This window comes from Rattus norvegicus, chromosome 3 (genome assembly GCF_021556685.1).
Source record: "Rattus norvegicus strain SHRSP/BbbUtx chromosome 3, alternate assembly SHRSP_T2T, whole genome shotgun sequence".
NCBI classification, from domain to species: domain Eukaryota; kingdom Metazoa; phylum Chordata; class Mammalia; order Rodentia; family Muridae; genus Rattus; species Rattus norvegicus.
The window spans coordinates 12,971,588-12,988,527 of NC_141536.1; the positions used below are offsets into that span (position 1 = coordinate 12,971,588).

General features: G+C 53.5%; 1 protein-coding gene across 33 annotated transcripts; it reads right to left on the minus strand.

Moving 5' to 3' along the window:
* Positions 1-644: 644 nt before the first annotated feature.
* On the minus strand, positions 645-16,043 carry C3h9orf50 (similar to human chromosome 9 open reading frame 50). 33 transcript variants are annotated; one of them, XR_015683068.1, is made up of 10 exons: positions 15,435-16,018; positions 15,239-15,326; positions 15,049-15,141; positions 12,078-12,190; positions 10,604-10,769; positions 10,314-10,488; positions 9,901-10,004; positions 8,701-9,216; positions 1,314-1,415; positions 645-746 (listed from the first exon to the last, which is right to left on the minus strand). XR_015683068.1 is itself a non-coding variant. In XM_087652712.1 (8 exons), the coding sequence occupies exons 1-8, from the start codon at positions 15,850-15,852 to the stop codon at positions 9,189-9,191; spliced, it is 1,149 nt and encodes a 382-aa protein (XP_087508838.1). In that variant the 5' UTR covers positions 15,853-16,018; the 3' UTR covers positions 9,044-9,188.
* Positions 16,044-16,940: the final 897 nt, after the last annotated feature.

Below are 16,940 nucleotides of genomic sequence, written 5' to 3' on the forward strand. Positions count from 1 at the left end.
GGGAGCCACTGAGGAGCACAGAAATGACCAAGATGAGGCTGGGGTGAGAGTGGGAATGCCAGGGAGGCGGAGAAAGGCAGAGTTCTTTGAGTTTTGGGTTTGAGGTCAGCCTGGTTTGCACAGTGAGTTCTGGGCCAGCCCAGGCTACACAGTGAGACTCCACAGTGGCATCGGTGGTGGTGGTGGAGGGGGTGGTGGTGGTGGTGGTGGTAGTGGTGATGGTATCTAATTCCAGTACTTGGGGAGCAGAGGCAGACGGATCTCTATAAGTTTGAGACCAGCCTGGTCTACAGAATGAGTTCCAGGAGAGCCAGAGCTACAGACAGAAACCCTGTCTCAAAAAACGAGTGAACAAACAAACAAACAAACAAAAAGGGAGGAAAGTTCACAGAGCGGAAGTCACAATTTGTACTGGTTTGTCTGGGTCCTGACCAATTTACTTGTGTGATTGTCCATACACACGCACGCACACGCACACGCACACACGCACGCACACGCACACACGCACACGCACACACACACACACACACACACACACACACACACACACACACACACTGCATTTTACTGAGGTTGTGGTGACCCCACTCACTGTGCGGCTGTGGTGACCGAACTCTCGAGGGTCTTTGGTATCAGGCTCACCTGCTGGGGAAGGGACAGTTTTCCCAAGCCTCCCACGGGGCTCCAGGTGCATCCGGGTTGGTGGGATGGGACAACTCCTCTGGCTGGAGATTTAAAATTCCTTCCTGGAAAAATCAGATAATCACGGAAGTCAGATAGCGTGAAATGAATGTGACTCCTTTGAGCCCAGAGGAGCCTGGGAGAATCCTCAGACAGCAAGGGAGGGGCTTGGCACTCCCCGCCCCCTCCCCCCTAGTCTTCCAGGTAGGGAAACAGACCCAGGATATGAGACGCTCACAGATAGGGTCCAGGCTCCGCCCAGCATGTGCGCATGGGTTCTTAGAGAGCTGTCCCTCGTGCGGCAGGGACGTGTGACTGAAGCTGTTTTGAGCGTGGGAAAGCTCTACTGAAGCCATGTTTAGTCTGGTTCAACGGGGCTGTCAAGTACAGTGTCCCCGGTAGGGAGAGCCACCTGTGCAAAGGCCCTGGGGCATAGATGAGTTCCGCTCATCACTGTAGCCTACAGAAGCCAGAGTCTTGCTGCAGAGAACCGAGAACATGGAGGTGTGGTGATGGGCAGAGGCTGAGGAGAAGAGGGAGCAGAGGAACTACCATGGGTTTTGGAGAATGGCCCAGGGGGTGCTGTTGGTGGATATTACGGTGCTGACAAGCAAATAGGGGCATGGGAATACCCAAGCTGAGCGTGCACCCCACTGCAGAAGCAGCCTGGCTGGGATCAACTGAAGAGGGGCTGGCCAGTCTCTAGGCCCTTCGGAACCCTGCTCCAGCACCACCTGAAAGGAGGGAGATCAAAGAAGGCATTTGCAAGTTAGATTCAAACCTCGGGAGCCACTGGAAATATTATTAGGGTCTCCACTCTGCAAACTCTGGAGATTCTGAAAAAAGAAGGCGTTCCCTTCCTCCAACAGGGATGCGTGCCCTGGGTCCTGCTTGAGCTGCAGACTCAGCCTGGGGCTAGCGCTCCTGCAAGGGGTAGACAACCCCCCTCCTCGGTTCTGGGGACAAGGTTGTGCTGCTTCTCTAGAGTGTGGACAGCTGGTGGTGGGGTAGACAAAACACCCTGTCTGCGATGGGGGAGGGGCGGGCAGGGAGAGAGGACAGAGAGAGAGAGGGAAGAAAAGAGGCAGAAATACCAGAAAGAAGGGTGAGGGAGGAGGGAGGAAAGGGGGGTCTGGAGAGAGGGCGGGAGGCAGGACTGGGGTTGGAAGGATGCTGTGGGTAGGAGATGGGGCACTGGGCTGGGAGAGGGTAACAGGGGGAGGGAAGGGGTGGTCCCCACCGTCTGTCACTTTCCTCACTGTGTCAGCACCACTTCTTGCTGGTCCTTCCCTGGCATCTCCAGCTGGGTCTCACAGGGACTTGGTCTCCAGTCTAGCCAGTAGTGCTTTTCCCCCAGGGTCCCAGGCCTGACCTAGGAGCTTGTTGACGGGCCATGTGTGTACACTTGTGCTCGTGCTTGCACACTTGTGTGATTTGTTAGGGTTGTGACCTGTGCCTCAGGGCAAGGAGCAATCTGATGACACAGAACTCTTACCCAGGTGGCAGCTGTGGTTCCTTTAAGAAGTGACCCAAGCAGGAATGTGTGTGTGTATGTGTGTGTATGTATGTGTGTGTGTGTTTGTAAGAATGTGTGTGTGTGTCTGTGAATGTGTGTTTGTGTGTGTCTGTGTGTATGAGTGTGTCTATGTATGAATGTGTGTCTTCGTGTTTGTGTGCTTGTATCTGTGTCTTTGAGTGTGGGTCTGTGTTCGAGTATGTGTGTGAATGTGTGTGTGTCTGTCTTTCAGTATGTGTGTGTCTGTGTCTATGGGGGAAGGTGTATGTCAGTGTGTCTCTGTGTATTACTGTGTCTATCTGTGTGTATTAGTGTGTGCTTCTGTGTATCCATGTCTGTGTGTGTAAGTATGTTTCTGTATGTTTGTCGGTGTATGTGTCTGTGTGTTTATGTGTGTGTATACCTCTGTATGTCTCTGTATGTGTCTCTGTGAATGTACGTCTGGTAACTGTGTATGTGGGAGTGTCTATGTGTGTGTCTGTATTTGTGTGTGTGTCTGTGTGTATAAGTGTGTGTCTCTGTGTGTGTATGTGTGTGAATGTGTCTATGTGTATGAGTATATCTATCTGTGTGTCTCTGCGTGTCTTGTGTGTGTCTGTGTGTGTGTATCTGTGTGTGTATGTGTGTGTGTCTGGGCGGTGTCTCTGTGTGTGACTGTATGTGTAAGTGAGTGTCTAGGTGTGCGTGTGTATCTGTATATGAGGTGACTCACAACAAGGGGTCCTGATGCCTTCTGCCCTCTGTGGGCACCTGCACATACATGATGTTCATATGTACATGGAGGTACACATAAAGAAAAGCAAAATGAAAGAAATGCACATGAAGGGCCAGGTGTGCCTGGCATTCCAGCATTCAGAAGGCAGAGAGGCAGGAGGATCTCTGAGAGTTGGAGCCAGCCTGGAGCTCCAGAACAGCCAGGATTATACAGAGAGATTCTCAAAAAAGCAAAACAAAACAACCCCCCCCAACAAACAAACCACACACACACACACACACACACACACACACACACCACATACCACACACACAACACACCATGCATACACACACACACCACATCACACACACACACACACACACACACACACACACACACACACACACAAAATCAATGCTTTCAGCCTAAGACTTACTAGAGTGGTTGTAGCCCTAGGCTCTTCTGCCATAGAGTGCTGCCCTCCCTGGAGCCTAGACAGGCTGAGTTCCTGGGGCTTATTACTAGGACCTAGTGGACCAGCCACCTCTCCTACCTGTGGACTCTTTCCAGTTCAATCAGCCCAGGAGGATCCTGTACCCAAATTTTCCCTTCTGAGGTGGGGCTCCCCTGCCTGGCATTGGGGAGAGGACAAAGACACAGAGGCAATCGTGTCTAGTTTCCTGCGTGAACAGAGCCTGCTCCCGACAGGCAAGCCATCTTCATGGGTTCATTGGCTCAGCCATGTGACCCCACACAGGGGCTGTACCTCTGAGTCTCTTGTGAAATCGCCGAGTTCCTTTGCCTCCTTGGCGGCAGGTCTTGCCATCAGAACAGGAGAGAGGCTGTGTGGAGGTCTAGAGACATGGCAGAGAGAGCTCGTGACTCCATACAGAGCCGATGAGAACACCCACACTTGCCATGAGATATGCTGGGGCTCAGTGTCTCCACCCAAGCAGTTCAACAGCTGTGAAAGCCTTTCGTCCGGGTAGGCTGTGAAGCGAGGTGCACAGAGCTGGCTTCCTGAAGGATTTAGCATTTGCTTTTTTGTGCACTTACACCTATTTTTATGTTCTGCGTACAACTGTTTTGCCTACATATATAGCTGTACACCGTATTCGTTTCTGGTGCCTGTGGAGCCTAGAAGGCAGCCCCGGATGCTCTGGTACTGGAGTTAGAAATGGTTGTGAGCTGCCCTGTGGGATCAGAGCCTGGGTTCTCTGCAGGAACAGCCAGTGCTCTTAACTGATGAGCCAGCTCCAGCTCTTTTGTCTTTGTTTTTCCAAGGCAGGACTCCTCTGTCTGTGTTCCTGACTATCCTGGAACTCATTGTGTAGAGCAGGCTGGTCTCGAACTCTCGGAGATCCGCCTGCCTCTGCCTCCTGAGTGCTAGGATTAAATGCGTGTGCTACCATTGCCTAGCTCAATTTTTGTTTCATAAGAGTTTCATATAGCTCAGGCTGGCCTCAAAGTCACTATGTAGCAAAGGCTAACCTCAAACTTCTTACCTTCCTGCCTCTACCTCTTGCCAAACCCAGCTTATGAGGTGCTGGAGACGGTACACAGGGCTTTCTGTCTGCTAGCCAATCCCGGAGTCCCAGGAAATACCTTTGGATAAGAGCCTATCCCCATTTCAGTGGTTTTGAGACAAGGTAGTCCAGGCTGGCCTCCAGCTCCTGATTCAGTCTCTACCTCCTGAGTGCTGAAATTACAGGCACGTGCTATCAGACCCAGCTACAAAGCAGGATTTATGTAAAATCGGTGTGCAAATCTGATGTAGCAATGGTACCTCCCCACAACACTGGGAGCTGGGTTAGCGGGCTCTGGAGGCTGGGGCAGGCCTCTCCTCCTGCATCCTGGGCCTCCCTACCACCCATACTGTCCTAGACACATATCCATTCCTCGTAGAGTGAATACGAATGGGGGGTGGGGTGGAGTTGGTGTTCTCTGCCTGACCTTCCTCCTGCTGTGAGCCAATACCCACAGCCCTGTGACAAGCTCGAGGGTCAGCAGAAGGAAGATCCCACCTTTCTGTGGTCTCCAGGGACCTGCTCACCTAATCCACACCCCAAACCCTCAAGCCAGAGTCAGAAACAGAGTCTACTTCGCCTTGCTCACAAGGCCCCGCACCCAAAACATCGCAGATGGAGGAAGCAGGAAATGAATGGCCCCAGCAGTTGGCAGGGCTTGTCCAGAGGACTAGCAGGGTGCAGGGGCAGAAGCCTTGCCCTCTGGGCTGGTTCTGGGGAGGAGAGAAGCCAGAGAAGAAAGCTTCTCTCCTCACAGCTCTCATGGGGCTCCTGGCCTGATGCTCAGTAACTCTGTTCTGGTTGCTTTGACCTCTCTGTGCTCTGTTTTCTTTACAGAGGAGTGTGCTGCCCACTTCCCCAAGGAGAGGCAGGCCGGGTGTGGAAGACAACAGTCCTGGGCTCCCGTTCTTGCTGCCATCGCTCCAGAAGCAGGCCGCAGGTCCATCTTACCAGCAGATTCCTCATTGCTCTGATATTATAGAAACAACCACTAGGCTGTTCTAGAAGTGTCTCCTGAAACGAGTTTAGTGTGGCTCTCATCATAACCCCATACTGGGGATGCTGAGGCAGGAGGATTTTCAAGAGTTCGAGGCTAGTCTAGGCTCTGCAGTGAGCCAGTCCTTTGTTGTCATGCCAACTTGCTAAGGCCTCACCCCTACAGGCTCCCCAAGAGTTTCCACTGGACCACAGGCTCCTAAGGGCAGTGCTGGCCCAGTGTCCACCGTGAGCCCAGGGGCGGGGCGGCATGTGTGGCTTACCCTGGGTGCTTGGTCTTGACTTTTTTTTTTTTTTTTTTTTTTTTTGGTTTTTTTTTTTTTCGGAGCTGGGGACTGAACCCAGGGCCTTGCGCTTCCTAGGTAAGCTCTCTACCACTGAGCTAAATCCCCAGCCCCTTGGTCTTGACTCTTAAAGAGTCAGCTGTTGTAAGTCCCATGAACTAGTCATAGCAGAAAGGCCGAAGTTCAAGGCCACGGGCCATAAAGCCAGCCAGGCACTGAGGCAGTCTCTGCTGGTTTATAGGCTGCCCTTCCCCCAGCCCTCCTCAGTGTTACTTCATGGGTAGGGGTGTTTTGCCTGCTTCTATATATGTGCCCCATGCGTGTGTGGCCATGAGGGCCAGGAAAAAGACATCTAATGGCCTGGATGTAACTAGAGTTACAGGCAGCTGTGAGCCACCATGTGGGCACTGGGGACCAATCTCTTGGTCTTTATAAGAACAGCCAGTGTTTTAACCAATGAGCCATCTCTCCAGACCGAGGTCACTCATCTTCCTTACGGACACACTAGGTAGTGGAGGCCGGCAGCCTCTCCCATGGGACACTTGCTGGGCAGGGACCTCACCAGCACTCAGAGGCCCCACTCACATCAGCAAATCCAACTGAGAATGTGGGGGACACAGGACCTTAGTCCTCCTAAACAGTAGAACGGCAGCCGGCGTCCCTGGAGTACTGGTAGGGCTGGTTTCACTGGAAAGCCCCTTCTCAGGCCTGCCTGGACTTGCCAACTGCCTGTGAGGGTCCTGTCTGGCCACCAGGGAACCTTCTTGATACCACCAGTCCCTGCTTTTCAGGTTAGTCTGCCAAGTCCCCTCCCCTACTGGAGCTTCAGTGTCGTGGGGGAGGGGGAAGGTTTGGCGGGCTACAGAGGGCTACCCCACTAGGTCAGCCTCCAGTGGGAGCCACACTGTGTAACTGAGCTGAAAATGGGTCAGATTTCTCTGGTCCTCAGCTTCCCAGAACGGGCTCTCCTGAGCGTGGTTTCTAAGAAACCCAGTGTACAAATGAGGCCTGGTGGCTGCAGGAAACTGAGTATGGCTCAGTCTTTGTCTCTCTGGTCTTGGGGTGCTCTGGTTACCTAGAACTTCGCAGACTACCAAGCTGGTTTCGAACTCTGAGATCCTCCTGCCTCTACCTCTCAAGTGCTGGGATTAAACCCATGTGCCACGAATTCCAGCTGTCTCACTCTCCCTCTTTCGAGGGCTTTTTTTTTTTTTTTTTTTTTTGGTTTTTTTTCGGAGCTGGGGACCGAACCCAGGGCCTTGCGCTTCCTAGGCAAGCGCTCTGCCACTGAGCCAAATCCCCAACCCCTCCAGGGCTTATTTTTAAAGCCAAGCACAGCTGCGCACACCTTCAATCTCTCAGCACTCGGGAGGCGGAGGCAAGAGGATCTCTAAGTTCAAAGTCAGCCTGGTCTGTAGAGTGAGTTCCAGGACAACCAGAGCTACATAATGTGACACCGTCAGGGAAAAAAAAAAATTTTTTTTTAAAATTGTGTTTGTGTGTGCACATGCAAATGTGCCCATGAGCATGCACGCATGTGAATGAACGTGAGTGAAGTTACTGCAGAGTCCAGAAGAGAAGGTACAGGCAGTTGTGAACTGATGTGGGTGCTGGAAACCAAACCCAGGACCTCTGAGAGAGCAGCAAGTGCTCTTAACCACTGAGCCATCTCTCCTGCCCACACTGTGGGGACCAGACCCAGCTCCTCACACATGGCAGTGTAAGCAGCAGCCCTCACTTCTAGGGCTAATGAGTCACCACCAGGGTACAAAGACTCACAAGGCAGAGAACATTCCAGAGAAAGGGGCAGGGCTTCCTGTCAGAGTGGGGACACCCTGCATCTGTCAACGAGCCTAGTTCCCATGCCCTACTTGACTTGGCCCAAGAGATATAGTCTGTGGTGGTGATCAGGGAGATGAGAGAGTTGGGAAGGCCTCACCCGGGAGAGGAACAGACCAGCCCTAAAGCACATGGTACACGGCTACCACACCCACTATGCTACTGGAAAGGGACCCAAAGCTAGGATTTTCCCCCAGCTCCCCTGTGCCTGGGGGCCACCTTTAAAGGCCCCACGAGGCACGGCAGGCATGGTGGCACACACTTTAATCCTAACACTGAGGTGGGCAAAGGCGGGCAGATCTCTGAGTTCCAGGCCAGCCTGGAGTGATCACAGAGTGATCACAGACCAGGTCCACAGTGAGGCCCTGCTCAACCATCCAGACAAAAAGGTTCAGTACAGGCTCTGGGAAGGAGAATGGAATCACTCTGAGGAAAGACCTAGGTTGTTTGAAAGGGGTCTTTTCCCAGTTTCAGCATTCCCAGCCCCTTCTTGGTCACCTAAGTTCAGGCACCACACGAACTGCCATGTTGTGGGTGTAGGCTGATGACACTTCTGAAGTCCTCTAGGACCCTGGTCCTCCAGAGGTCCATGGTACATACTTCAGTGTGCAACACAAGCTCTGAAGTGTGTTACCTCTGTGTGTGGAATGGGCTGTGTGTGCATTCTTTCTGGGGTAAGTATGCCTGGCTTCCCCGTGTGGGAGGACGTCTGTGTGCCATGTGTATGGTCCCATGTATCATGTGCTGTGTGTATCTGTGTTTATGTGGTATGTGTGCGAGTACCTCTTTGTGTCTGTTTTTCCATGTGTATGATGTGTTGTTACATGTGTGCCTGTGTCCATGTGTATCAGTTGTGTGTGTGTGTGTGTGTGTGTGTGTGTGTGGTGTGTGCTTCTCCATGTGTGGTATCTGTACATGTTGTATATACAGTGTGTGTTATGTACCTGGACTGTGTCTGCTGTGAACATCTGTGGTATGGTTTTCTACGTGTGTGGGGTCTCTATTGGTGTCGTATGGTGTGCCTGTCTGTGTGTTCTCCCTGTGTGTGGGGTCTCCAGGTGGTGGTGAGTATGTGCTGTCCTCTGTGTGTGGGGTCTCTGTGGTGTGTCCTACTTCGACCTCCAAGATTTTTTCCTTGCATGGGTCTGTTCTGTGCGTTACCAGCCTCTCCGTGAAGGTCAGGTCTCCCGGTTGCAGACTGGAGGCCGAGTTCCCCACAGTGGGGAGCGCAGAACCCAGGATTCAGGGATCACAGCGAGCACTGCCTAAGGGAAAGTTTTCAACACCGGACTAGAGCTGAAGTTTCGCGGCGCAAAGCCAGGCCAACACTGCCCCCGCGCGGTGCGGCGCGGCGCTGCAGGCGGCCGGGGAAACAGAGGCAGAACCCGCACCCGCGGTGCGCAGCACTCCAGAATTCCACGTCCTGGGTCTCAGCCTGAAAGCCCAGAAAGGGACCGAGGCCCGCTCCAGCCCAGCGCAGATGACGTTGACGCATCGCGTCGCATACCGGGTCCGGATCTACCTTTCTTCAGCCCTTCATCATCCCCAGCCCATCTGGTCCCTAAGATGACCGGCCCAGTCCAGCCCAAACCCCCAGCATTCGGTCCTCCCAGTTAGACTCCACTCCGCGCCGAGTCCGAGCCGTTTCTTCAAGGGCCAGCAGGTGGCGATAAAGACCTGGCCAGAGCGCAAGAACAAGGTGAAACTCCAAAGAGGGAGGGCTGGCTCCCAGGCTTCCCCCAGGGGTTGGGACATGGAGTGATGGGGCACTTGGGTGTATGTCAGTGTCTAGGTTAGTGCAGCAGATAAATGCTAGGAGGCGCCTGCCACCTTGACTCAGGCCACTTCCCCATGTGGATCTGAACTGCATCAGGCTAAAAGGACTAAGAATTACCCATACACAGGCCTCTTTTTCCTGGGCTGGGGTCTAGATACCCATACCCTCTACTAAAAGTTGGGCAGAGAAGCCTCTGGCGCTAAAGACAAGTTGTTTATCCACTCTCCTAGGCTGAGGTCATGGCTGGGGGTCTGCTTCAGGTATGGGTTGATTTAGGTTTGAGGTTGTGTAGTGAGTGCCCCCCACCCCTTGGGAAAGCATCCCTTAGGACAAGCTGAGCCCCTCGGGTGCCCTGTCCCCCCCCATATCACCAGCCTCATCCCAGCTGTGAATCCGCCCTAATCTCCCCCACCCAGGAATCCAAGTGGTCCCCAATCAGGCACCCAGAATGGCTCATACTGGAGGACCTAGTGATCCATCCCAGCCACCTGGGAGGTGTGTTTATTTGTGGGGCGAAGAAGCACTCTCCTCATTGCCTGGCATGGGTACACTTCTGAGCAGGGGGGCCTCTGGCAGGCATTCACCTGTGAGCCTGCTGCCGGTTTGTGGTCGGCAGAAGGAGCTGGTAGCCCTTAGGGCGGCCTTGCTTTAGAACGGTCTGCAGCACCAAACTGGGCAGAAAGGATTCCTAGAGGGAGCAAGGCACTGCTGAGGGGAGCCCAGGGAGGAGACGGGGAGCAGACAGGTTCCCTGGGAGCCCAGGTGGGAGGAGACAGGTCCCCGGGGCCCGGGGGTGGGGCGTGGCGGCAGGTGGTCCCTCCCTGCAGTTGGTCTAGACTGAAGCACAGCCCACCCACTCACTAGCCAGGCTCAAGGACTTCCTCCCCCTCCGCTCCACACCGAGGGAGGCCAGGCCACACAAATCCAACAGAGAGGCTCCCCTGCAGAATCACTGAGGGCTGGTGCTTCTGCTGGCCAGCTGCCCTGGGCTGCTCACCAGCTTCTGGCTCCCGGGACAGGGCGATTTGCCCACCTGCTCCGGATTGTTAGGGGTGTCCAGGAAGGTTCTTAGGCCTCCCCTTGGCCTTGGGGCGGTGGCCCTGGAGATGAAGGGTAGGCGGCTGCTCACGGTGGCATCCTCAGAAAGGTAGAGCTGTGGTTCCTGAGCTGACCTGGTGAGGGGAGAGGAGCCTATAGCTTTTCGACCCTGAGTTCCAGGCCCATCTGCACTTCGTCCCCGGAGGACCTAGACCACAACCCTCCTGCTTTCTCTACCCAGAGCCTCACTCGCGGGGGCAGTTCCAGCATGAGGAGCTAGCCGCGGTGTCTTGGACCCTGGGTTGAAGGGCTCTGGGCAGACTGTCCAACCATCTCCCAACACTCCCAAGCACTCGCTCTGACACAGATACAGCTGGCAAAGCCGTCTGCTCGCTCGGTAAGATATTCTGCCGGACTAGAAGAGAGAGAGCAGAGTGAGTTCCCTGTCCCCTCCCCCAGGGAGGGGCATACTGATATGCCCCCACCCTCTCTCCTTCCTCTGGCTGGCAAGGCTAGACAGAGCCCTGTCTCCATGGCAACCACAGGCTCCCCAGTGCCTGTCGGTTGCCTCCAGAGAAGTCCTGGGTTTTAAAACTACCTCCCTGTGACTGTTTCTGCTATGCCACAAAGCTGATCTCTGCCACAGTCCTACTCCTACCCCACCCCACAATGGGCCCAGGATGCCAAGAATCTGCAAGGCTTAGAGGGAGGGAATCTCTCGGGGCTGGGCGCTTTTCCTGTATCACCAGAGGCTACCTCTGACGGGAGAAACTGAGAAAGCACATGTCCTGATGCTATGGGCTATGGCCACAGTACTCGGCCTGTTCTTGAGTTTCTGGAGCATTCTGACCACTGGCAACCACCCTTTGCCTCAATTTTCTCGGCAATCAAAATAACCAGAAGCCGGGGTGCAGGGCACGCCTGTAGTTCTAGCAGCTGGGAGGTGGAGGCAGGAAGATCAGAATTTCGAGGTTATCCTTGGCTACATAGTGAGTTGTGTAGGTCAGCCTGGGATTCACGAGACTCTGTCTCGATGACAATAAGTCAGCACTGCTAGTCCTAGTAGGTACAAGAGCTCTCAAGTCTATTAGCTGAAATTGTACTCTGAAGCACACACATGTGCAAAATACAACCACAAGTTGGGCTTCCCCGATTTATGTGAGTGCCAAGGGGAGCTGTACCGGGCGGGGCTGCTGAGTCTGCAGGACAGAGCTGGGTACCAGGAAGTCTTGTCTTTCTCATTGTCCTGCCTGCCTCCAGCCGGCCATTCACAAAAGTCAAAGGAAGCCACCCCTAGCGCTGAGAGCTCACTTCTGCCTAGGGCTCTGAGTTTCTCTCTTGGACGCTTTCAACATTTTTCAAGAGAGAAGATATTTCTTCTTCTAAGACTTGCTGGACATCTGGTCTGCCTGACCCCAGAATCTATGAGAAAGATGATTCTGGAAGCTGCCAAGGGACTGGGAAACTGAGTGAGCCGGGCTGGCTCTTTAATAACAAGACCTGGGCAGACATTGTCCCCTTGGCACCATGAGCCCAATGCCACCCACCTCTGCTGCCTCTCAGGGACCCTATGTGGTCTGTGAAGGGCACCTTGACATCTTCTGAAAAGGCCAGTACTTCCGCTGTGGAGTCATCGTCGGCCTGCCCTGCTCTCTAAGTGACCTCCGCACTCCTGGCTAGTTTTCTGGAATCTCAGCAGTTCCAGAAGCAGCAGGGCGCTCACCTGCCCGGTTACGTTCCCAGTACCGGAGTGCTGTATCCTGCAAGGTCTCGTCTGCGAATCGCACCCGGAAAGGACAATACCGTCTGCGGGGTCTTGAGCCTTCTCCAGAGGGGCTGCAAATGATCACAGTCTTCACTTTGGGGACCTGCGTGCTGTGGGAGACTGCTGAGGGGAAATGAGAGGGCGGGGGAGCCCAGGCTCCTAGTAAGATCTTAGCCAGGGCTTGGAGAGATGGCTCAGCCATTAAGAGTGTATTCCTGCCCTCCCAGAGGACCTGGATTTGGTTCTAGCACCCACATCATTGGCTTACAACCACCTGTGACTTCCACTCCTGGGGCAATCTGACACCCTCTTCTGGCCTCTGCAGACACCAGGGCTCATGGGAACACCCTGCACCCACCCAAATATACACATAAAAATAAAATATAAATCTTCAAAAGATTTTGGTTGGTGGCAGGGCTCTACTAGTCACATCAGATGGCCTTTTTCCAGGTGCTTGTTCCGGCCATAATGTGACATGTCTTGTCCCACCAAACCTCAGCATTTCCCATAAAGCCCCACTATCCTAATTACAAGTGAGGAAACTGAGGCCCAGAGATGTCTGGCCCACAGCTGCCACTCACAAACATCAGGCTAGAGGGCAGGATTTTCACTCAGCCATCAAGAGGTCCTGACACACGGAAACCTGTCTCCTCCTCCGTGATGGAGATTAAGCCAGGCACGGTGTGGCCTGTGGGACACATGGGAGGTGGAGGCAAAAAGATCAGGAGTTCAAGGTCATCCTTGGCTACCTAGCGAGTGTGAGGCCAGCCTGGGCTACGGATTTGACAAATAAGCAGATAGAAATAAAAATAAGGAAATTATGGTGCCCCACCCCTTCCTCAGCACGGGTGTGAAGAGATGGGGCGAACTGCAAGAACATCCTGTGGAAGGTATGCCGGACGGAAGAAACATCTCTAGCTTCGAGCTGTTACGATAGCTGTCAGTCTCGATTGTGCCACCGAGGCCGTATGAGCTGGGGCACACTGTCATCAAGGTTCCACTTCTCACTTTTCTCCTTCCGGTCATGTGCTGTGTTATAGGCGGGATCATTCCGCCGTCAGTCACAGGAACTGGGAGAGTGGAGTACCCCGTGTGGGGAGGCACCTAGAACAGGGCCTGTCAATGGGGTTGTGCTCCGTAAAGGGCGTGTTATCTTTGTATGTAACAAAAATGTTAGACCTGTTCATTTCTCCCTCAGGGTCTGGGCTGCCAGCCTGGTTACTTGATCATTCACAAAGGCCCCATTGCACCATCACCTTGGGCACACGTATTTACACACCCATACCCGCTGATCGTGTGGCATCTCTTTGTGGATGCATAGGGTGTGTTTCTCATTGTCCACCAAAGAGCCCTGCAGCCGGGAACTTGACTATAGGCGTTGGTCTTAGTTAGGGTCACAGTAGTATGCAAGCAGAACCTCAGCTCTGTCCTGGCCACACGGCGGGCGGGCGAGGCTTAGACATCTCCTAGGTTCTGCCTGCCAGTGTGACACCATGCTTCCTGGGGAAGATCACTCACAGAAGCAATCAAATGCACTGAAGGAATGTTACATACAAATAAGTGTCCAACTCTAGTCTCCACTTTTTTAGCAATTTATTTTAGTGTTTTGTCTGCATGTATGTCTGTGCGAGGGTGTCGAATCCCCTACAGCTGGTGTTACAAACAGCTGTGAGCTGCCATGTGGATGCAGAGAATTGAGCCCGGGTCCTCTAAAAGTGCAACCAGTGTTCTTAACTGCTAAGGCATTGCTCCATCCTAAGTCTCTACTCTGATCCTAGAAAACTGTGTCAGGAAGGGTTCTGAGGCTCACAGAGAAGTGTGCAGTGATCCATTAGTAATGTCTGCCATGGATACAGATGGAACAGTAATGGTATGCTTGCTCTGTATGCATGTTCCCTGGTCCATCTGGTCCTTCCTTTAATCAATCAATCAATCAATTAGCTGATTGATTGATTGAGACAGGGTCTCACTTTGTAGCCCTGGCTGTTCTGGAATCACTATGTAGATCAGGCTGGCCTCTGTCTGACTCATGGAGTTGCTTACCTAAGCCTCCTGAGTGCTGGGATGAAAAGTGTGCACCACCACACCCAACTTTCTAGTCTTCAAACCCCCAGATAGTTGCCTTCACCCTACATTTGTGCTCCAGCCTGTTTAAACCTATTGTTTCCTTCCCTTCTCTATTAAGAGCTCTCCATGATCCAAGTTCAGGGAAACTAAACATTAGTGTGGTTAATGTCAGGAATCTTTCTTGGTTCTATCTCTCATTGTCTGTTCCTCTAGTATTTGATACACAGTATAAAACTTCAGACATGGGTCATGCTTTGAGATAAGAGAAGGGTTCAGCAGCAGGTAGATTCCTGTCTGGATCTCAGCTGAATGGCTGAATCTTGGGGTAGGAAGCTGAATGGTTATGCAGGTAAACATGTAAGCTTGTGAGTGGATTTACTTCTAGGGGGAAGTGATTGGCATCCCGGGTTTTTAAGTGAATGAAAGGGTAGCTACCAGGTAGCTATAACCAGAGGGGATTTGAGAATAGACAGAAGACTGGCTATCTGACAGTCTGGCAGTTCGAGTTCATGGCCGGTTAGATGCTTTGATGGATAGACGGATGGAGAGATTCACAGTTGCTTATAGAAGACCTGGTTGTGAGTAAGGGGTAGGTGCGCTCAAGGATGGCTAGGTGAGTGGATGGATGGATACATGATAAATCCATTAGTGAGTGCCTGGAAACGAGGGAGCGAAGGGATGCCTTCCTGTTTCTGCTCCCATAACTCACAGCGTGGGGAAATGACAGAATGGCTCAATAGATAGTGCTGTCAGGCAACCCTGATGACCTCTCTTCCATCCCCCAAGCCCACGTGAAGGTGGAAGGAGAGCGTTAATGCCACAAAACTCTAGCACGCGTGTACTCACAACAGCTACTACTCACGGATGGGCCTTTTTGGCTCTGACGAATTCACCTTTTGGGAGCCCCAGGGTAGTCTTCTCTCTAAAACTGTCGTCCCAGTTCAATGGTTGGTCCCTTGAAGATAAAGAGATCACAGCTGATGTGAGCAGAGGACCATCATGGTAGCACCCAGGGCAACCCCTCCTTCGTCAAGAGGGTCCCCTCCACTTACCACGAGTCTGGGAGGAAAGAGCTGCTGGAACACCGAGAAGCTGGGCAGTGCTCGGATGGACTGCTGGAGTACTGTGGCGCTGAGGGTGCTGGGAGGAGGAAGGAAAGGAAAAGGGGGAGGACAGCCCAGTGAGATGGAGCGGGTTCTCGCTTGGGACCCCAAGACTCTGCACCCCACCCCACCCCCGCGGCCTCACGGTCCGCCTCTGGCTCTGCGATCTTGGCGCGCAGCTGGTGAAGGAAGTGGCGGAACTTGTTGGGCAGCAGTTCCCCCAGCAGCGTGCCCAGGGCGTCAGGGTTGTCCCGGTCCGCCGGCTGCCGGTTCCCCCGAGCCCCCGCCTCCCGGGTCAAGCTGCTCTGCAGCAGCGGCGGCAGCAGCAGCGCACGCAGGGCCCCACGGCCCCGCGAAGCGTACGGGGACTCGGGGGACGGGGAAGACAGGTGCTGGGACTTGCGGTCCCGCCACCACGCGCCGTCTGCGCCTCGCCCCGCACGGCCGTCGAGCGTGGGCAGCAGCATCTGTAGCTGCTGAAGGGCGCGGCGTCGGGTGGACCCGTCGGGATACCCCTTGGGCTTGTAAGCCGGGGTCCTGTCCATGGGCTGGCGCCGGAACATCCTGAGTCAGAGCTCAGCTCAGGACACCTTCGCGCCCCGGGGACGCACAGGGGCGAGCGGGGCCGCAGGAAGATCGAATGCCAGCCCGCAGGCCATAGCGCCGGTAAGGGGCAACAGAAGCCGGCTCCGGCAGGACCCTCGCCTGCTGTGTCCCGGCGCAAAGGCGGTGAGGGCGGGGACGCCAGCTCTTTGGGGGCGGCTGTGACGTTAACATGAGCTAGTGCACGCCGAGCGTCTGGCACAGTGCAGAGCTCGCTGCACCGGCCCGGCCAAAGACCACTTTTCCTATCACTTAGCACACTCGGGAGAGGGCTTGTCTAGAATGTGCAAGAAACTGAGCGTGGTGGCCCATGCCTGTGAGGCAGATGCAGAGGCTGGAGAATGGATTAGCGAGAGGATCGGACTTCAATTCCCAAAACGCATATACAGAACAGCTCACACCCTCCAGTGCCAAAGTTATCCGCCAGTCTCTTCTAGCCTCCAAGGTCACCAGGCACGGACATAATGCACTGTCATGTGAGCAAAGCACTCATATACCTTTTTTTTTTTTTTTTCTTTTTTAGATTTAAGGCTATTGTCGGGAGGTTGTGGCGCATGCTTTTAATTCCAGCACTTCGGAGGCCGAAGCTGTTGGATCTCTGTGAGTTCAAGGCCAGCCTGGTCTACAAAGTGAGTTCCAGGACAGCCAGAATTACACAGAGAAACCCTGTCTTGAAAAAACAAAGCAAAACAAAAAAATCAAGACTATTGTTGATCGTGGTAGTGATACAACTTTAACTCCAGCACTCGGGAGGCAGAGGCAGACCTCTCTTTGAATTTGTGGCCACTCTGGTCTACATACGAATTCCAGGCCAGTCAGAGCTATATAGTAAGAACCCGTTTCAAAATAAACAATAAACTCAAGGTTGTGCTTGGCTACACACCGAGTTCAAGGCTAGCTTGGGCTAAGTGAGACCCTGTCTCAAAAAATATGATTCTGAATGGTGTTTCTGAACCTGTGGGTTTCGACCCCTGTCATGGGGGTCACCTAAGACCATCAGATAACACAGATATTTTACATTAAATTCGCAACAGTTAAGAAGTTCTAA